The sequence below is a fragment of the Muscardinus avellanarius genome, assembly GCF_963383645.1.
Source record: "Muscardinus avellanarius genome assembly, chromosome: 1".
NCBI lineage: Eukaryota > Metazoa > Chordata > Mammalia > Rodentia > Gliridae > Muscardinus > Muscardinus avellanarius.
Genome location: NC_137786.1, coordinates 190,092,974 through 190,116,112, shown reverse-complemented (window position 1 = coordinate 190,116,112; position 23,139 = coordinate 190,092,974). Strand labels below are relative to the sequence as shown.

At 34.2% G+C, this 23,139-nt stretch overlaps 1 protein-coding gene across 1 annotated transcript in view; it reads right to left on the bottom strand.

Annotated features, from left to right (window-relative positions):
• PDE3B (phosphodiesterase 3B) overlaps window positions 1–23,139 on the bottom strand; it is a gene marked incomplete at both ends in the record, with an annotated part of 124,021 nt that overhangs the window by 16,774 nt on the left and 84,108 nt on the right. Inside the window, 9 exons of the mRNA XM_080690277.1 lie at window positions 1,326–1,437; window positions 2,339–2,476; window positions 3,407–3,549; window positions 6,271–6,344; window positions 7,130–7,328; window positions 10,638–10,744; window positions 16,413–16,552; window positions 19,451–19,699; window positions 22,460–22,510. Of these exons, the coding sequence (XP_080546403.1) occupies window positions 1,326–1,437; window positions 2,339–2,476; window positions 3,407–3,549; window positions 6,271–6,344; window positions 7,130–7,328; window positions 10,638–10,744; window positions 16,413–16,552; window positions 19,451–19,699; window positions 22,460–22,510 (1,213 nt within the window). The remainder of the gene's footprint in view (window positions 1–1,325; window positions 1,438–2,338; window positions 2,477–3,406; window positions 3,550–6,270; window positions 6,345–7,129; window positions 7,329–10,637; window positions 10,745–16,412; window positions 16,553–19,450; window positions 19,700–22,459; window positions 22,511–23,139) is intronic.

The window sequence follows — 23,139 nt, the reverse complement described above, 5'->3', positions numbered from 1 at the left end:
TTGTCTTATATAATCATTTCTGATGGGGTAAGTACTATTGTTATTCCCATTTATAAATTTGTAAAATAAGTTTAGAAAATTTAAGTCAAGAGATTGTTTTCTTTTTTCTTTCTTTTTTTTTTTTTTTGCAGGTCTGGGGATGGAACCCAGAGGCCTTTGACCTCTGAGCTATACCCCCTGCCCTATTTTTTATTCTTTATTTTGAAACAGGGTCTCACCGAGTTGCAGATGGCCTCACTAAGTAGCTGAGGCTGTCCGCGAACCATGATCCTCCAGTCTCAGCCTCCTGAATGCTGAGATTACAAGCATGCACCATCACGCCCGGCTAAGAGATTGTTTTCTTAAAGAAGATATCCTAATTGGAACTGAGAGTGAAGGCTTCTTACCATCTCTTTTTTTCCATTCGGCTTTCTCTGAAGTACCTTAAAGTATCCCCATATTTTAATTATAAAATCCAACTGCTTTTATTAATTTATTTTTTGGTGGTACTGGGGTTCCTGGAAGCCCTTCTACCTCCAGGCTACACTCCCAGACCTATTTTATATTTTTATTTGGAAACAGGTTCTCTTAAGCCAGTGTGACTGGCTTCGAACCTGCACGATCCTCCTGTCTCTTGCCTGCCAAGCGCGGGGATTACAAACGTGCACCACCACCACACCTGGCCCAACTGCTTTTTTAAATGCATATTTTATAAGTGAGACTTAAAGAATATGTAATCTATCTTAAATTACTAAGCATCAATATTAATGAGTTATTTCAATTTAAAATAATTTACTCTATCCAATTGGTCTCCCAAATAAGGTGCCCATATGGAGAAAAACTACAGAATATTTCAACACCTAAAGAAGGCCCTATCTTTTCCTAATATGAAAACAAATTATATTAAAAAAATTAAAATTAAAATTATTTCATAAATCAGAAAACAGTAAAAACATGAATTACATAGATATATTTGAACATTTTAAAATGAAGAAATTTTCTAAAATCCTGGACTTAACAGCAGACATTAAAAAAATAAAATATCAGACAATAATTATTAATATAGATTATACTATATAACAAGTACAGATTATAAATAGGCATTGGTATTATGATCCACTTTACAAAAATAAATTTATACAAGGAGAAAGTCTTAGAGGATATATCCCAAAATGTTACCAGTAGTCAGCTAACTCTAAGCAGGACAGCAATTTTCTTTTTAAGTTTCTATCTAAAAATTTTCTCAAACATGCACCTTAAAAACCATTTAAGGGAACATCTAAAGAAAATAAGGTTTCAAAACCAGTATTATTTGAACTTAAATAGTAAGATACGGTAATACTTACAAGGAATGTCTCGATAGCCATTTTCTAATGCACGAAAATAGTTCATGAATTGTTGAGTGGGAATTTTAAATATTTCCAATAAACCAGTGTCTTGAAATAAGGAATACATAACCTAAATATCAATTAAAATAAAGTTCACTTTATATACCAGAATGTGTATTTGTAGATGATATGTCTTTGTTTTTTGCATTTAGGAATGTAAATCATGTCAATGTTTAAGTTAATTTGTTTCCAGAAAATAAGGAAGACAGCACCTTAAGACCAACGAAAACTAAAGAAAGCTTACTATATACATTATATCACATTTTTAAAAGATTAAAAGTTTAAAATTTAAACTCTTTTCTTTAGCTATTTATTTGTAATGCACTAAAGGGCACTGTGAAGTCTATTCTAGTCCTAAGGTGTTTAATAAAAGTAGGAAAATAACATATTTATAACATTTTTATTCCCAAAGAATTCAATGAGGTGAACCTATACGTTTTCTACATAAATTGTCCTTACGTTTTTTTGCATTTCGTAAGTAAGATATTGAAAGAATTAAACAAAGTCATATTTCAAGAAGGTAAATCTGACATTGTTATGTGACCCCATCAGCTGGAGCCTTTAGTCTGAGTGGTCAAGTGTGGTGTTTCCCTCAGCACTAGCATGAAATGGGCCATTTGATCTTGGAAAAAGAAGAGGGAGGGCAGATGAAAAAAATGAAGCCTAAGCTTCAGTAGTTATAACTAATCGCTTTTCATGTCCTTTTCAACCTCTAGAGTCAAAAAATTAAGTTTTTATTAATTCTTTAGCCTTAAATAAATCCCATTAGCATAATCAAAGATACTACTTTTCATATATATAGATAGAATATACATATAAGATATATAACTATTTTATATGTATTTGGTTTTTTTTAATTCAATGAATACTGCCATTGTTAAACTAGAACCTAATGTGATATTTAGATTTTGCTTTTACAAAAATTTGTGAAAAAACTAATTTATAGTAAAAAGTTAAGATTTGAAACAAACCTGACTGAGAATCCTTCCTGATTTTTCTCCCATCTTTTCTACAAGCTCGAAAATTTGAAAATTCCAGTTGCTCATCTTTTCTATTAATGAGTCATAATCCTCTACTAACATCAGGTCCAGTGATGCTTCCTGTTCAAACTGCACCTATGAGGCAAAAAGCAATAGAACTTTATCTTTTATAAATACTGTTAAATATACATCTAAATGAGAACACTTAAAACCAGTATTTTCTATAATAGTTATCTCAAGTATGTTTTTATCTGTACTTCTTATTTCTTCTCTTTGTAGAATGCTACCTTCAAATAACTGTAAACTCTTCTGGGCTTTAGAAGACTGAAAATTGAGATTGTTTCTTCTATGTATTAAGTATATAGTAAAACTGCCATACTTCTAAATCCCTTATTTTCTTTTTAAAAGTTATAAATATCAAAAGTTAGGGAAAATATCTCATCTCATTGTTCTGGCATTTATTACCAAGTCAGTAGATGGGAGTGTTTCCTAAAAGCTTAAAATTTGAACTTTAAGAACAAAAGAAAACTACTATTATAGATTATTTTGTGGTTTTTAATGACTATATACATATTCTGTAATTTAAAGTATACAATGAAGAAATATCAGAATAAAAATACTATAAAATTAACTAAAATATTTGTTTAAAAATGGAATACTGGAGCTGGGCATGGTGGTGCACACTTGTAGTGCCAGTATTTGGGAGGCGGAGACAGGAAGATCACAGGTTCCAGGCCAGCCTAAATACTTGGTGAGGCCTCCGCAACTTAGTGATACCCTATTTCAAAATAAAGAATAAAAAACTGGGCTGGAGTTGTAGCTCGGAGGTAAGATGCCTCCAGGTTCAATCCCCAGTCCCCCCCAAAAAAGGAATGTTGCTCTATAATGATAGGTTTAGAACCAATTAGTATTTGTAACCCAAGCATTATTTCAGTTATAGTAAAAAATTTTAAAACACTATTATTTAAAAAATCTTCTTCCAGGTAAAAATAACAAAACCAGTACTGACTAGTATTATATTTCACCTTAACATAATCATACTGAAAGTTTATCTTTTACATTTGGTTCCTGTGCCTCTTCTGTTAGGTGATTATCACTTTCAAAATATAATTTTCTGCAGTCTCTCTTCTCTGTTTTCTCTTCTTGCTTAGTTTCTAGAAGTTTGAATGATTCTTTTGAGGAAATAGCACTTTCTTCTTCACCTTTCAAAAAGCAAATATAGTGATAAATAGAAGTGAAATTGTCTTAAGTGTATAGCTTTGTAAAAATAATTAATAGTTAAAAATATTCAGATAAAGTAAACCATAATGAAATTCAGTTTCAATTACTTAATCAGAGTACTAAGCTGTGTCTTGCTGGGCTGTTCTGCACAGACACCTTGTGCTCAGGCAACACAGATATTTACATACTGAAACAGAGCAGGAAAGGCCCTGACTTCCCTCACCAATTTTCCTGCCTGTGGAAATCTTTCAGAAAACTGAGATATCTGCAAGTGTGTTCACAAAATTCTCTATTTTAACTACAAAATTCTTTTTTATAGTATTATGAATAGAACTATCTTCATAACTTCAATTTATAATAGCTTATTTTTAATATATAAAAATACGACTGATTTTTGTATACTGTTATCCTGACTTTGATAAACTTGTTTATCAGTTCTAGTAGAGTGTGTGTGTGTGTGTGTGTGTGTGTGTGTGTGTGTGTGTCTGTGACTGGGAATAGTTTTATTTCTTTGTGTAAATTCTGCATGGCTTTATTTTTCTTAATTTCCCTGGAAAGCATTCAGTGTAATGTTGAATTAAAGTACAAAAACCAAGCTGGGCATGGTAGCACACGCTTGTAATCCCAGTACTTGGGAGGCCGAGACATGTGGATTGCAGGTTCACAGCCAGCCTTAGCTACTTAGTGAAGGCCTCTGCAATTTAGTGAGACTCTATTTCAAAATAACGAATAAACAAAAGAGCTGGGGTAGCTCAGAGATAGAATGTCGCTGAGTTCAATCCCCAGTAAAACACACACACACACACACACACACACACACACACACACACACACACTACAAAGACCAAAAATCCTCATCTGTTTGATCTTAGGTGAAAAAATTATTCTTTCTCCATGAAAGATAATATTACTGGCAAATATAGACTTTATCTGGTAGAGAGACTTCCTGGCTAAAAAAAAGTACTGATTTTTTTCTAATGTTTTTTCTGCATCTGTTGAGATTATTGTAATTGTTTGGATTTAGAGTGTCCCCTATCTCTCACAGCTATAAGGTAGCAATTCTGGAAGCAGGGTCTCGTTGCTAAGGAGGGGTCCTGAAGGTGTGGCCTTGGGGATTATATAAGGCACTCTCCTCTCTCTTGCTTCTGGCCTCCAGGACAGGAGAGCAGAGCCCTGTGCTATTCCTCTGCTTCTCACCACCATACCCTGAGATTCAAGACTTCAGCCTCACACAAACTGAACCCAGAATATCCAAGGAACCGTGAGTAAATAAATCTTCCTTCCTCTAAATTGTGTGGTCAGTCATTTGGGATTATATCAGTGAGAATATTGCCTAAGATGATTATCATTTAGCTTTTTCCCATTATACTATTACCGTGATCTATTTACATTGACTGTCCAGCCATTCCTGCATTGTACCAATAACACTTGGTCACAACAAGACCTTTTATAACATTGTATTCTGTTTGCTAGTATTTTGTTAAGAATTTTTGTGTCTATACACATAAGAAATATTGGTCTATATTTTCTTGGTGATTACTTTGTCTGATTATGGTGTGAGGGTGACACTCATGTCTTAGAAAGATGAATTCTATAATCCGTGAAAACAGTATTTTACTTGTGGGATGCCTTTTTTCCTAGGGTACAGTGTTTCATAGTATACTAAGTTATACTTACAGGATAAACCTTCAACTCCATTATTTATCTCCTTCATCTCATGAAGCTACACTAAAGGACTGTTTATTGTATAAGCCACTGGCTCCTCTGAAATTGGTACCCTCTTGGTATCCTCAACTCAAGGTACACTATCTTGAATATCTACCATACTCCAGATCTTCTATTGGTATTTCTGTGGCGGGGTGGAGGGAGGGTCTGGGAGTGGAACTCAGGAATGTCCTACCACTGAGCTACACTCCCAGACCTTTTTATTTTTTATTTTGAAACAAGGCCTCACTAAGTAACAGGACACTGGCCTTGAACCTGTGATCTTCTTCTCTCAGCTTCTGAAGTATACTCAGCTTGTACTGGTAATTCTTAGCTGCTTATTAGTCTTTTAATGCCTTTGAGTAGATATTTTAAAAAGTAATTTTTACAGTTTTACTAGCTGTGTTAAAGTTGATGTAACCTGAGTTATCTGGTTAACTATGATTAACTATTTGGGTCATTAGCTTCTTAAAGTTATAAAACAACTATAATTTCATCAACAAAAATATTCCTTGTTCAAGGATATATTTTAGAATAATATAACACAAATTTAAAACAATTCATCTCTATGCCATAAAAATTATACACTTTTGAGCTTAAACTGTACATACAGATTTCAACATTATATAAACAATCTCACTATTAATCAACACTAGCCATGATCAAAGATTTCATTTGTACAACATATTTTTACTCTCCAAAAGTACTTTCAACATGTTATTTATAATTTGTTCTTAATAAATCCTTTGTGAAGTAGGTAAAAATATTATAATTTTCATTTTAAAAGATGAATAAATAGGGGCCAAGGATATAGCTCAATGGTAGAGCTTTGCTTAGCATGTGAAAGACCCTATGTTTGATTTCCAGCACTGGAAGAAACAAAAACCTTTAAGGATAAATAAATGGAATTCAAACTCATTCATGTAACCATTCGAAAAAAAAAAACACTATAAGAAATTCCTCCTCAACTCAAATACATATGACTTGTGCAATCTTACCTGATTTTCCACTTTGACAGTCTATACCATCCAATTCATTTGTTGAAACATATTTTATTATTTGATGTCCACAGCTTATAGAATAAAGTAGATAAACATATATGTGATACATACAGTTTAAAAAACTTTTAACCTAATTAGAAAAATCTGCTTATTTTTAAACCAAGATCCTAGTTGCAACACATTCTAATATTCTAATTTCTGTAACTTAAACAATTCTGTCATTTCTGTAAGTTATTAGCTTTAACCTAATAACTTAAAAAGGTTTAACCTACAAAACATCTGTGTGTCCTTGAAAGAAATAACATATTTCTGAAAGTCAACATTGGGAACTGAGGTAAAAAGTAGATATGCGCATTATCACCATATGAACTGGGTACATGAACTGACACTTAAGTTGTATCTATCAAAACTCTTCTCTATTTACTGAAATGTTGTGAGGGGTAAAATACCTCAGATGGAGATCATTTAATTAGAAAATTAATACCATCATTGACATTAGAAAAAGCTTATTTAAAGTAAAACCTGCTAGATAAATAAAGAAGAGGATATAGTCCTATCCCATCATCCAGTTATAAAAATAGAATTAGAGTATGGTGGCACAGGCTTATAATCATAGTACTTGGGATGCTGAGGCAGGAAGATTGTGGGCTTATGGCCAGCGTCAGCTACTTAGTGAGGCCAACTTAGTAAGACCCTCTTTCAAAATAAATAATTAAAAATAGGGCTGGGGTATGACTCAGAAGTAGAATGCCCCTGGATTCAATCCCCAGTGCCACAAAACAAAATATAATTAGAAAACTGTTAAAACTTTATTAAAATAACATATTTGAAAATGAATAATAAAGAGGAAACTTACCTGTTACACAGATTGCTATCAGAATTTCTAAGATGCTGATAAAAATCTGATGTGTTGGGTACATTGCTCAGAGATCTGTGTAAAATAACACTTGGCTTGGTAAGAAAATCAGCAGTATCAGGAAATTCTATGCGTGACCGATTAGTTAAGGAACCAGGATGGCTAGGAGAATTCATAGGACTCAGGGCAGATAAAGTACCTTAAAGATTTAAAAGAGAGTAGATAGATAAATATCTATGTATGTGTACTCACTCATTGCATATAGTTGTGCTTTTATAAAAAACATTTTTTATTTTTAAGGCAAACAAAGCTGTGTGCATGTATGTCATTGTAAACAGATTTGTATTATAATGTGAAACTATAATGCACCAATAAAAGCACATTAAAAATAATGCAAAATTTTTACAATTATGGGATTAAGTTCTCCACAGGACCTTAGACATTCTAGAGATTTTAGCAACTGCTGTTATGTTTGTCATCATCAGTGACTACTGAGTAATGAGCCTCTGGTAGAATAGCACAGAAGAACTAAAGACTGAGATGATGACTAAAATGTACATATTGTGTGGCACATAGTTTCCTAATTCAAAAAGGTCTTTATTTTTCGCATCTTATGTAAGTTCCAGCTTGATTATCTACATGAGCAACGAATCTCTATTAATCTTTTTAAATTTTCAATTCAAGAATGTCCAATTATAGAACTCAAGTTCTTAAACAGCATCAAGTAAATTAAGGGTATGAGAACTATATACTAACACAATGGAAGATCCTTTTTTTGCAGGTCTGGGGCTGGAACCCAGAGGCATTCAACCTCAGAGCTATACTCCCTGCCCTATTTTTTTATTCTTTATTTTCAAACAGGGTCTCACTAAGTTGCAGAGAGCCTCACTAAGTAGTAGCTGAGGCTGTCCATGAACCACGATCCTCCAGTCTCAGCCTCCCGAATGCTAGGATTACAAGCGTGCGCCACCACGCCGAGCTGGAATATCCTTTTAAAAACATACATTCAAATATTTCAAGCTCATTCACTCATCCAACAAATATTTGAGAGCCTACTATATGCTGCAAATGTGCATCCCTGAAACACAATGAGCCTATATAGTGGAGAATACAAACAAGTGCTGTGTGGTAAACCCTGGAGTGGGGAATGCTTCTACTCACATTTCCAGCACAAGTGGAAGAGGAAGCCTTTTCCATAATACATGTGAATATCTTGATTTTATATATATATAATATAATATATAATATAATATAATATAATATATTGTGTGTGTGTTTGTGTATGTATGTATGTGTATATATATATGGAACATGACTTTAAATATGTAACCACAGGGGACTGCTACAGAAAAACAAAGTAAATTATCTATCATCTCACATAGTTATTTCTGTGTGTGTGTGTCTGTTTGTGTGTGTGTGTGTATGTAAGAGAACCAAAAATCTCACCATTTGCAAATTTATACAGTATTACTGAGTATAGTCCTCATGCTGTACACTGGCCCTTTAGCCTTTCTATAATCTTGTGCTCTTTGATCTGTATCCTTCTATTCCCATCACCCCAATCCAACCAGCCCTTTACTCCCTATTTTTACATATTTAACTTTCTTTTTTAAATTTCACATACAAGTAAGGATATGTAGTAGTTTTACTTCTGTTTTATTTAGCTTAGCATAATGCTCTCCACTACACTTGAACACAGTAAGCTTTTAATTTTATCAGATGCATTTCTCAGTTCTAGAGTGTCTCATTCTTTTCTATGTGTTCTAGTTAAATGTTCAAAGTATCCATCTATTTGGCCCATTTTCACTTAAAACATCACTATTATTTTAAAGACTTTTAAATCTAACATCATATGTAGATCTCCTTCTAGTGTCTGTTTTTCTTTACTATTGGTAACATTTTCCTAAAGGAGACCAATAAAGAAAAAAGATCAAGGAGAGGGAGGAGATGAGGGGAAAAGGGGGTACTAGGGAATTAATTGACCAAATTATGTTATGTAACAAAAATTTTACTATTCTGTATAATTATAATGCATCAATAAAATTAAATTTAAAAACTTTAAAGTAACATTTTCCTGCTTCATGTTATATTTTATTGTGTATAAAAGAATTGTGTGATCAGATATCCTACTACACCTATCTAATATGAAAGTATCCATATTCTCTATTACTATGTTATATTTGTAAACTATCTTTTCAAACAAGTTTTTAAGTGTTCCATAATTTCTTCCTGAGGCAGGGGTGCTGGAGCTAGGGAAATACTCTACCACTGAGCCACATCCTCATCCGTCTATGATCTTTTAATTTTAAAAAAAATCAAATTAGGCTGGGCGTGGTGGTGCATGCTTGTAATCCCCGCGCTTGGGAGGCAGAGACAGGAAGATCGTGCAGGTTCGAAGCCAGCCGCGCGCGCTGGCTTAGGAGACCCTGTTTCCAAATACAAATGTAAAAATAGGTCTGGGAGTATAGCCCGGAGGTAGAAGGGCTTCCAGGAACCCCAGTACCACCAAAAAAAAAAAAAAAAAAAAAAAAAAAAAAAATCAAATTAGAATGACTTACCAGGATACTGTCAGGGTCTTTTCTACCCTCTAACTAATGATATTTTTTTTCTCTACAATTACCATTCACCAAAAGAAATAATCCTTTCCCTAAGATTTTTTTCCCCTTGTTCTTGATTTGAAATTGATTTGAAATTACTTAGTAAATTAGATCTATATTTTATCTCTGAATTCCTAGTGCTATCAAAGTGCCAGGTAGATAGATGTTCAAAATGTGTTTACTCAATGAACTGTTAATTAGTCAGCTAGTAGCCAACCCAAACTGCTTACTGATATTAAATTATAATACATAAAATGGTACTCAAATTTAATTAAAATGTGAAATTTATATTATCATGTATTTTGTGAACTTCTATATTTATTTATTTGCTTTTATATATGCTTTTATTGATGCACTGTAGTCTCACATCATAATGTAGTTCACAGTGATAGTGACAAATATACACATAGTACTTGCTGAACTTACCCTGGCTCCCTCCCTAATCCTCCCCTTCTTCTTCCATGGCATTGGTATTCTCACATTGCTTAACTTCAATAGAAGTGCTTCCTTCATTAATTCTTTCTCTGCCCCCCTCTACCCTAGCGTACCTCCCTTGTTCTAACGTCCCTCTTGTAGCCAAAACATTTCCTACTTCCCTATATGAAAAAAAAACATATGATGCTTTACTTTCTGTGACTGGCTAATCTCACTTAACATAATTATCTCTAGATCAAGCCATTTTCCTGCAAATGACATGATTTTGTTCTTTATTGCTGGTTAACTCCCATATTTTAACTATAAAAACTGATTTCTAAGCCAGATGTATGGTACATACCTATAGTTCCAACTGCTTGGGAGGGTAAGGCAAGAGGGTTCCTTAAGCCTAGCCCTTGGGCCAACTGTTCAAGGCCAGGCTGGGCAACACAGCAAGACTATGTCTCTTAAAAATAATAAGAAGAATGATTTCTTACCAGCTCTTCTCAGACCTATATGATGAGTCAGTGATATAGAAGATGACCTTTGCTTCGGGATTGTCAGTAGATTTGAACTAAAAGGCCCATTTAGATAGTATCCTTGACTAAAAAGGAAAGATAACAGGTTAAGAATTTTAAAATCATTTAAATTTTTTAAATTTTCTTTCTCTGTGGTCTTCAATTCAGTAAGCAAATATCTGCTTATACATTTAGGGCTTAGACCTCCATCTAGAGCCTAAGGCTGAAAGCAGTAATCAACAAACCTTTTCTACTAAAGCACAAAATAACATTTTTTATTTTGCAGGCCACAAGGTCTCTGATGCAAATATTTGACTGCCACTAGCACAAAAACACCCATAAATGATAATAAATTGGTATAGCTACGTTTCAATAAAATTTTATTTAGAAAAAACAGATTAGAGACCAGACTGTTGTCTGCTAATCCATGGCCTAAAGTAGGTTATCATTATCACCTGGGAGGCTTCTTAAAATATAGATTGCTGTTCCTATCCTCAGGGTTTCTGATTCAGTAGGTTTGGGATAGGGTAAAGAACTATCTTTTCTAACACGTTATTAGATAATGTTGGTGCTGCTCATCCAGTTCACCTCACTGAAAATCATTGCACTCAAGTACAGTTTTTCATTACTTTCTGTTCTCCTTTCTCAGATATTGATACCATTAACTCAGTTATTTCCTATGATTAAAATATTTCCAATAGGTTTGGGGGACTTTTTTGAAGAAATTAAATATAGATGATAAAGCACTGTATACTACTGTGATAAAGAAAATGTAGTTTATTATATCTAATACAAGCAGCTGGGTGTGGTGGCGCACGTAATCCCCGCGCTTGGGAGGCGGAGACAGGAGGATCGGGCAGGTTCGAAGCCAGCCGCACTGGCTTAAGAGACTCTGTTTCCACATAAAAAAGTATAAAATAGGTCTGGGAGTATAGCCCGTGGGAGTGTAGCCCGGAGGTAGAAGGGCTTCCAAGAACCCCAGTACCACCAAAAGAAAAGGATGGATCAGATTTGGAAATCAAACCAGAGACCTTGAAGAGGGCATAGGTCCAACACTGCAACATATAGGCACAGATAAACACTTTCTCAACAAGACCCCAAAAGCACAACAAATTAAAAGGTGAATCAATACGTGGGGTTGCATGAAACTGAAAAGCTTCTGTTCAGCAAAGGAAACTGTCAAGAACTTCAATCGAGAGCCAACAGAATGGGAGAAAAATTTTGCCACCTACACCTTCGATAGAGAACTAATATCTAGAATATACAGAGAACTCAAGAAACTCAACACTAAGAAAACAAAGCACCAATCACAAAATGGGCAAGCAAACTAAATAGACACTTCACAAAAGAAGAAATTCAAATGGCCAATAAATGCATGAAAAAATGCTCAACATCACAGGCAATCAGAGAGATGCAAATCAAAACTACCCCGAGATTTCACCTAACTCCAACTAGAATGGCCATCATTCAAAACACAAACAACAACAGATGCTGGCGAGGATGCTGAGAAGTGGGAACTCTAAGACATTGTTGGTGGGATTGCAAATTAGTGCAACCACTTTGGAAAACAGTATGGAGAATCCTCAGAAGAATGGGAACAAATCTACCATTTGATCTCCGGGTATCTACCCCAAAAAAGGAAACCAACCTACCAAACTAATGCATGTGTATCTATGTTCATAGCTGCACAATTCACCATAGCCAAACTATGGAACCAGCCAAGATGTCCATCAACAGATGAATGGATTACAAAACTGTGGGATATGTACATAATGGAATTTTACTCAGCCATTAAAAAAACTCAATTACATCATTTTCAGGGAAATGGATGGAACTAGAGGACATTATGCTAAGTGAGATTAGTCAGTTACAAAAAAAAAAAAAAGAAATCAGATGCTTTCCCTAATATGTGAGAGCTAGGGAGAAATGGGTCATAGGAGGAACTCTAGATGAAAAAGGAAATCCTATAGAAGAGCAAACAAGACAACCTAAAGGAGGAGAAAGGAGGGGGGGAAGAAGGAAATTCTCTAAAACACACAATGTACTTAAACATATGAAAGTCAACTACTAAGCCAAGCAAGGGAGGAAGGGATGGGGAGGGAATGGGATGGGAATTGGGTAGGGGTTAAATCAGTGATAAGTACATGTATGTGCACACAAGTTTTTTAACCCCAATATGATGTATGAATATAATGCACCAATACAAAATTTAAAAAAAAATCAAATAACAACAAATGCTGGTGAGGATGTGGAGAAATAGGAACACTTTTACACTGGGAGTGCACACTAGTTCACTCACTATGGAGATCAGTGTGGAGATTCCTTAGAAAACTGGGAATGGCCAGGTAAGGTGGCGCACGCTTGTAATCCCCGCACTTGGGAGGCAGAGACAGGAGGATTGCATAGGTTCAAAGCCAGCCTTGCTGGCTTAAGATTCCCTGTTTCCAAATAAAATATAAAATAGGTCTGGGAGTGTAGCCCGGAGGTGGAAGGGTTCCATCCCCAGTACCACCATAAAAAAAAAGAGAGAAAAGAAAAATGGGAATGGATCCACCATATGATCTGGCTATACCACTCCTGGGTATCTTTCCAAAGGGGATGAAATCAGAAAACTACAGTAACTATGCATACCCATGTTCATAGTAGCACAATTTGAAATAGCCAAAATATGGAACCAGTCTAGGTCTCCCTCAACAGATGAATGAATTGCAAAATTATGGGAAATACACACAATGGAATTCTACTCAACAATAAAGAAGAACAAAATTCTGTCATTCACAAGAACGAAAAGACCTACAGTACATTATGCTAAGTTAGATTAGCCAAGCACAGAAAGAGAAGGGACATATATTTTCTCTAATATGCTCAAGCTAGGGAGCATTAAAGATACCAGAGGGACTCCAGATAATGGAGGGGAAACCTCAGCAAAGTCAGAAAGTAAGGGTAGGGGAGGAAGAAGGCTGAGGTTAATTAATGAAAAAGCTATATTTGAATATGTGTATACAAGTGAATATAACATGATTAACATGGACACTCAGTATTGGGAGGGAGGGAAAAGGGGAAGTGGAGTAGGAAGAGGAAGGGCACCAAGTACTGTGTAAATATGCAATTTTCAAATATGCAATTTTCAACATGATTCACATTATAATGTGAGACTATAGTGCACCAATAAAAATAAAAAATAAAAATAAATAAATAACACAGATGTCCAAAAAATATTTCTTTCACTGCACTAATTTCTAGACACTTGAATCTGAAATGTAATAGTGGTTAAAAATGCTTTACATACTCCCATTTCACTCCATAATTCAAAGTACACTTAGAAACCTATTACCAAGAAGCTCCAGTTTCTACATGCCAGAAAAATCACATCCAGCCTGATCTCTTTTTAAAGTAGATGTGTATAATATAATCAATTACTTTTTCCTTCAATTTTCTTTATTTTTTATTTGAGGGAGGTACTGGGAATTAAACCCAGTGGCATTCTACCTCTAAGCTAGATCCTCAGCACTATTTTATTTTTTAGTTTGAAATAATGTCTCACTAAGTCCCTGAGGCTGCCCTTAACCTGCAATCCTCTTGTCTCAGCCTCACAAGTTCTGAGACTACAAGTATATGCCATGCCTGGTTTATTCAATTTTCTTTATCTTTTACAAGACATGATTTTATTTTAAAAAGTTAAACGAATATGTAGACTCTGTTAACATTTACATTATATGAACACTTCTCAGAATTAAAGATTAATTTTCTCTGGAGCATGTTTCGATTTTAGTACCAATCATATGAAGCAGAATAAATTTATCTCAATGTATTAAATGTTTCTTTAACTACAATACATTGCTGTTACATCACTTCAAAAGATAAAAAAAGAACATTTTCCACCTTCTATTTCAAACACCATCATATACTCAAAATAATGCTTCCCCTGTCTAAGAAATATCTGTTATATTTTCATTTCACTTTCCCATATCCTGTTTCAACTTCCTTATATCCTGCTTACATTTAAAAAACAAAAACAAAAACAAAACTATCACCGGGCATGGTGGCGCACACTTGTAATCCCTGGGCTTGGGAGGCGGAGACAGGAGGATCGCGCAGGTTTGAAGCCAGCCTCGCAGGCTTAAGAGACCCTGTTTCAAAATAAAAATATAAAACATAGGTGTCTGGTAGTGTAACCTGGAGGTAGAAGGGTTTCCAGGAACCTCAGTACCACACACACACACACACACACAAAAAAAAAACTTTAGGCTCTATGCAAAATTTAGGTAGATGCTAATTTTCATGTACTGTATCTTTATACTTCAAACTACTTCAAACTACTCGTTTTGATCAATTTTTTTAACTGCTGATTTAACCCAGGTGTATTCTACCTCTGAAATATACCCAAATCCCTTTTTATTTTTATTTTTTTAATTTATACTTAATCTTTTTTTTTTTTTAACAGTACTAGGGATGTAGCCCAGGGGCATTGTACCTCTGAGCTACACCCCCCAGCCCTATTATTTAGTCTTTTTATTTTTTAAACAGGGTCTCCCTATGTTACGAAGGGGCTAAGTAGCTGAGGCTATCCACGAACCGTGATCCTTTGGTCTCAGCCTCTCAAATGCTGGGATTACAAGTGTGCACCATCATACGCGGCTCTATTTTTTTTTTTTTTTTTTTTTGAAACAAGGTCTCACTAAATTATTAAAGGTCTCACTGAATTGCTGAGGCTGGTCTCAAACCTAATATCCTCCTATCTCAGCCTCCCAAGAACTGGGATTACAGGTGTGTACTAGCATGCCCAGCCTCAATTTTCCTCTTACAAAAAAAAAGGAGTTCATGTACTTGAATGCATTCTAGATTAAAATTAATAAACCACAAAATAATTTGGAAAACTATAATTTATCTGGTTATATTTTACATATAAATCTTAAATAAATTTACACAGATAAATAGCTGTGTTCCAATCCTGCCCTCTACTGTTTCAAATGTGAAACTTTAGAGCTTAAGCTGAAGTATATTACCATTAATAGCAGATAGTATGTAACACGACCTTTACATTGATTCTTATAAGCATAAATAACTGACTAAAAAATGGTTTAACTCAAACAAGAGAGCAATATTTCTCTGGATTTCAAAAGATAAAGACTGAATCCTTAGTCATCAGAGTAAATGATATTTACATTCTGAAGGTTGTAGCTCCTGCATGTTCCCAGCCTCTTGTAGTTAGGTATAGTTCCTGATGCCTTTATTTTGTAGAATTAGCACTTTCATTCCAAGTAAATTCTCAACAGAGTATAGAATATAATAGTGGTCTCATTCACTAACAGGAACAGAGTTGAAAGAGTCTTGCAATGTTAACCTAACAACTGTGATGACCCCTGGGAACATGCTCTTCTTTTGACAAGTCAATAATTCTGCTGGCCTACCTTTGTATACTACGCACTGGATTTTTCAGTCATTGCCCCTGTAACAACCAATTCCACTAATTTAAAATCTGTCCCAAATACCATCCTAAAACGATCCTAGTTTCACTAAACCATTTCATTGAGTCATGTTCTTAAGAATCCTGCATGTTTTGTACCTGAAGTACTCAAGTTTTGTGATGTTGTGTTAACTTCTTAAGGATCTGTTTCTTGATTTTTACCTATTATTATTACCTGTGTTGTCCTATACATAAAATATGTCAATCTTTCCTTTCTGCTTTTAAACAAGAAAAACAGAAACAAAGTGGATTCTTTGATTTTCTTTAAAGGGCTCCTGGGATTTTACCTTGAAATGCCAAATTCTTGGTGAGGTCTTTTGCCATTGCTGCGTTCCCATCTTAAAGACTGCTCAGTGGGTAGCAATCCTGAAGTTCCTGAGCTCCTTCTCAGCAGTGGAGTTGATAAACTATTCCTACTACTTAGTCCCTGTTAAATAATTAAACAATAGTTAAAATTATTATCCTTTAACAAGCTGAATATGTAACAATAATGGTGGCATGCAAAAATATCAATACAAAATATATTTTTAACATGTACAGGAGAAACATTTCATTCTGAAAATCTGTCAATTTATTCCAAATTTTACATCCTATTCATTGTTCTATTTATCTTCCTCCTACTAAAATTCTAATTTCTCCACTCTATAATTTAAACTAGATTTTTTCCATTTGCACATTTTACTCCTAAGTTCAAAAGCAACAAATGGAAATTTAAAAAGTGGACATAAAAAATTGACTCTGAAAATCAACTTCAGAGGAAAGGTTTGGAATCAGAGATGACCAGCCCTGTATTCTAATATTTATTATATTTCAGTACAATGCTATCTAATGTATATAGTACTTAATCTGAAGAAGCTGCAGGACTCTAAATTACCTTTTAAAATAATGATCATATTTAATACAGAACATCATAAGCACTAATATTTTACATTATTTTTTAAAAATTTAAATCCAAATATTCTGTTAAAGGTAATATTCAATTTTTATCATTATGAATGAGTGTGTAAGTAAAATTTATGTAACAAAGTTTCTGCTTCTTATGACATTTCCCCTATCAGCAGACACTAAGACAACCTCAGAGAAATAGATTTATAGTTCAATTTTCCCAGGGCCACTGATTCTATAAATGTCCATGACTAGTTCAACCTAACAGTAGAAAGTTTTTCATGTAACATAATTACTGCTGACTATAATTAAGTTTCACATAATCTTCCTTTGAGATATATATCCATATATATGTATATGTATGTATGTACATATATATGTATTTATATTAGATTATCTGTTCCTATTCCTTTTTGCTTACTAATTCTTTTTATATATATTATGGCTCTTTTCTGAAGTTATATCAGGCTTTTTATGTGTTTTTCTAAAAGGAGAGACAAATTAGTTATTGGATTCTAATAAGGAGTTTACAGAACATAAAGAAAAGGAATCAGCTACTTCCTGGTTCTTATATGACTTATATCAATAGACCCAAGGACCCAAAATAAGACTGATTAACTATAATGTTCAGGAAATGAGGCACTTATACATCCTGTTTAATTATTATATTTAAAACATTTCTAAAACATACCAGTAACTTTTTCTACAAAATAAATAGCAACAAACGTAATACTGCTATCAATGATTTTTATGATAGAGGTTTTTGAGAATTACAAATTTTAAAATATCTATCATGAGCAACAAATTTCAATGAAAATTTCAAATGAAGAGCAACCTCAAGAGAAAATAAACTGGAAAATAAACTAGAGTTATTGTATTGAATTGTATTGATTGACCACTATCCCTGTTGGATATAATTATTAGCCTCTTTCTTATAAGGTAGAGTGTTAAAACATATTAAGTCATATAATTAAGTGCCACTTCTGATTAAAGCAGGCACTACTATGTAGACTTTTTAAATCAAAGCATCAGCCGGGCGTGGTAGCGCATGCTTGTAATCCCCGCGTTTGGGAGGCAGAGACAGGAGGATCGCGCTGGTTCGAAGCCAGTCTCAATGGCTTAAGAGACCCTGTTTCCAAATAAAAATATAAAAAATAGGTCTGGGAATGTAGCCCGGAGGTAGAAGGGTTACCAGGAACCCCAGTACCACCAAATAATAATAATAATAATAATAATAATAATAATAATAATAATAATAATATAAAATAAAAGCATCACATAACTACCAATGATTTAGATTGTGATCAATAATTTTCAAATCCTTTGGCTCTCTTTGTGTTTGCTGAATTTTTCAACATTTTTAAACCTTAATACTGAGATCTGACAAAGTAAAATTATTTAATCAAAATCCATAAATTGCGCTGGGCGTGGTGGCACACGCTTGTAATCCCCACGCTTGGGAGGCGGAGATAGGAGGATTGTGCTGGTTCGAAGCCGGCCCTGCTGGCTTAAGAGACCCTGTTTCCAAAAATAAAAAAGTTTAAAATAGGTCTGAGAGTGTAGCCCAGAGGTAGAAGGGCTTGCAGGAACCCCAGTACCACCACCAAAAAAAAAAAAAAAAAAAAAAAATCCATCAATTGCTGGGCGTGGTGACACACACAGGCTTACATCCCCGCGCTTGGGAGGCAGAGGAGACAAGAGGATCGGGCAGGTCTTGCTGGCTTAGGACACCGTTTCCATATATATAAAAATATATATATGTAATTTATAAAATGGGTCTGGGAGTGTAAAAAAATCCATCAATAACCTATATTTACCTTTTTCTAAGTTCTATATAGACTATTACAACTATAAAATTAACTCATTTGAATTTTATCTTCTCTTGGTTGATTTTCTTACCAGTATAATAAATTAGTTAGAGTAGAATAATCCCTAAATGTTTCTAGTTTTAAAGTTTTGTGATTCTAGAAATGGTAAAGATATCAATAACAGTCAAATAAAAAAAGTAAAAGCACTCTGAATAAGTACAATATATACCTATTTTAAACTTATTTTCTAAAGAGTATCCTGTTTTGTAATACTGATAAAGAGAAATTAACCCCATATCTATTGATGGAAAAATCAATGCCTGTTGGGTTATAGCAATCTCTAGTGGGTAAAAAGGATGGAAGATATAAAGAAAAGAAAATAACTTAAGTATTTGAATTCATAAAACTGCATATAAAATTCCAAGCAGGTCAATATAATGTTAAAAAAAAAAGTCGATCCTGAAAAAGGAAGCTGTATACACGTATACTTCTATAACTAAACTTCATCATGATGTATTATTTTAATGTACTAATAAAATAAAAAGGAAGTTCGATGTTATATAGCATTTAAAGGAGCAATTTTAATTTGAAAATATCATTAAATGTGATTGACAGGATTGCTGTATTTTAACCTTGGGAAATTTTCGATCTCCTTTCTCAGCTGGATCCTCTATTTCAGAGCAGGGGTAAAATCCAGGAAATGGTGTAAGAGGATTAATCTTTGGCCTACAGGAACCAGAGAAAGCACCCATCAAGCTACTGATACTCCGTAGGGAAGAAATGACTTGAGGAGTAAGGCTTGGGTCACTCAGAAGATCTGACACCATATTTCTAGCCTCATTTAGCACTGAAAGATCAACTCCACTTCCACCTCCAGAATTCTAGAAAAGAAAGAAAGTAAAATTAGTCACCCAGAAAAGTAAAATTTGCTACATAGAAAACTTAACATTTAGGAAAAATTTACTTTAAATCAAAGTCTATCTCATAACACATAGTAGTCAATCCTATTAAATATAAATTTTCATTCATTTGGATATGGCATAGAACATATATAACAAATAATTAAATTCAAATTTTAAAATTTTTGATAAAATACTATAATACTGCATATACTATGAGGTATTTTTGTTTATTTTTCATTAATTTATCTCTTTTTGTGTGTGTGTAGTGGTGGTGGGGAGAGAACCCAGGGGCATTCTACCTTCAAGCTACAACTCCCAGCCCTAATTTTCTTATTTGGAAATAGGGTCTCACTAAGTTGCTGAGACTGGTTTTGAACATATGATCCTCCTGTCTCAGCCTCCCAAGTACTGGGATTACAGGTATACACACTACACCAGGCTTGTTTATTTCATTTCAATGGTACTCATTACTGAATTACTGGATTACTTTATAATTAGTACAGAACTAAATATATATATTTACTTTAAAGCTGTAATTTATGCATTACATTAACTTGTTGATTATTTCCTTTCTTTTATGTCAAAATTTCTTTTAAGCATACACAGCATTTCTCTCATTTAACTTACTTACGAGGCCATCTAGTATAATGATGACAAAGCTTTGTTGCAAAGCCTTCTGAGTTTGAAATCTGTGTAACCTTGAACAAGTTATTTAACATTTGAACATTTTAGTTTCTTCACTGCAAAATGGGGAAGAAGCTTCTGCCTTTTTAAGAGCTGATGTGAAAATTAAATGTGATTATGTAAAGCACCTAAAGCAATGTGTAGTCAATGTATTTAAAGTACAATAAAGGGTGTTATTACTATCGATATTATGGAAAATATGAGATAAAGTATAGAAAATGGTATGAGAGCTCAAAAGAGATAGAGATAAGTTTTAGCTAAATGATTAATAGCATTTGAACTGGGACAAATGTGACCTAAAATATTTATAAAGACACATAAATATTAGGGAGAATCCTCTTTTACAATAAAACTAAAAAAAAAAAAATGTACTGAGTAAGTTCAGCTCACAAAAAGGAAAGAACATACATGAAGATACAATAGTGGTAAGATGAAGGCAACATGAAATTACCAAAGCATAGGCTATGCGAAAGGGAGCAATGAAAAGTAAGGTTGAAGAGGTTCCACATTTTTTAGAATACTGAATTCCAAGCTACATAGTATTTTTAGTGGAGAGTCATATAGCTCTTCAGCAGGCAAAGAAGAAAAAAAAGCAAGGAAAGGAGATAAGAAGTGAAGGGAGGATGGGGAGCCTCACGATGAGGGCAGCCTTTACATCAGGGCCTGTTGAGAACATTCCTGAAAGGAGCATTCTAGGCAGGTAGTTGGGCAAGTGCAAAGATCAGAGTCTGCCTGACTTGTTTGAGTAGCAATAAAATCCAGTGTAGCTCCAGCTGCAAAGTAAATGAAAGAAGGAGAAGATGAGTCAGAGAGGCAAAAAAGGAGTAAAGGAGGGAGTAACGTCACGTGAGACCATTCAAGTCTGTCATAAGGCTTTTATTCTGGGTGGGATAGAATAGTGAGCAAAACAGATTTAGACTGAATTAAACATTCAAATTATTCAGTATAATCCAAAAAGTCAAACGGAAATTCCTATTTCTCACTGGCTTATACTTAGCAAAATCTTGGTTTTGTACAAAAAGCTAAGAATGGTTTCTACATTTTATATTTTTTAATTTTTTGAGGTACTAGGGATGAAACCCAGAGGTGTTCTGCCCTATTTTTTTATTCTTTATTTTGAAACAGAGTCTCACTGAGTTGCAAAGGGCCTCACTAAGTAGCTGAGACTGTCCTCAAACTGCAATCCTCCTGTCTCAGCCTCCCAAATGCTGGGATTACAAGCGTAAAAAGTCAGGATAAGGATTATCTTTGGGAACATAGATGATGACTAGGATGGGGCCTAAGTGAGGCCTCTGGGACACTGTTGTGTTGAATTTCTTCATATTGGTACTGGTTAGATGGAATGTTTAGCTTTTGAAAATTCATTGAACTGTATACTTTCTGTATGTATGTTATAACTCAGTAAGATTCTTATCAAACAATGAAAGTAGATTGCTCTCACTTCTTTTTTTTTTTTTTCCAGTACTGGGAGTTGAACCCAGTGGTGTTCTACCTTCAAGCTACACCCCCAGCCCTACTTTTTAATTCTTTAATATGAATCAGGGTCCCACTAAGCTGCAAAGAGCTTCACTAAGTAGCTGAGGCTGGCCATGAACCTGCGATCCTCCTGTCTAGCCTCCCAAGTACTGGATTACAAGTTTGTGCCACCACACCTAGCTTTGCTTTTAACTTCTATACTGAAATCTTTTGCCAATTGCTTTGTCTTGTTTCATGGATGGCCCTAACTCTATCTTTTTCTATAAGTCAGTGTGCCACATCAGAAAAGAAAATTTAACTCAAGTCTTAATATAAAAATATTAGTTTAATTTAATCTGAGTCCAGATTATATTAGCAACATTTTAAAAGTAATTATTCACATAGGTTCAGTTTCTTATTTTCTTTTCCCTTTATAATTAAGATTTATTGTTATATTTTTTAACCTCAGTGAAGGTACTGGTTAACTTAGTTTATTTAAAGTAAATTTTGTGACTCAGGAATCCTGTGACTATAAATTTATTTTAAAAGTCTAATGATGTATAATGGGTATTAGTTATTCGAGACATCAATTATACTTACCTGGTAATGAGGCTTATACCACTGCTTTAAGTCCCAATCCCAGAGAATCATCTGGAAAAAAAAAATCCACTTGGTTACAAGCCAGAAATAAATGAACAAATATATGTAAAGAGAAACTGCAACCTCTTCAATTATAGGTACTTAAAATAATTTAAAATTTAAAATTTAAGAGGGGAACTGGAAAGGTAAGAATAAAAATAACCTTTGGATAGAGTATCTCATTTCTATAATTGAGAAATCAAAAAAGAATGAGAAAGTTACAAAAACAAACTAGATTAACCTTCAATTATTACCAAGAAAGTAATAAATCCAAAATCATACCTAATCACTAAAAATACAAGGATAATCAAATATCATCAGACTCTTCTCTTTTCAACCCTCCCCAAAGGCTTATCATCTATCACCTTCAAGACAGTGACAAGGAATAGAGCTATTTCTTTTTGTGTGTGTGTGTGTGGTGGTAGTACTAGGGTTCCTGGAAGCCCTTCTACCTCCAGGCTACATTCCCACACCTATTTTATATTTTTATTTGGAAACAGGGTCTCTTAAACCAGCACGGCTGGCTTCGAACCTGTGCGATCCTCCTGCCTCTGCATCCCAAGCGCTGGGATTACAAGCGTGCACCACCACACCTGGCCGGAATAGAGCTATTTCTTTACCAGTAAGGCACTTCTGCAAAA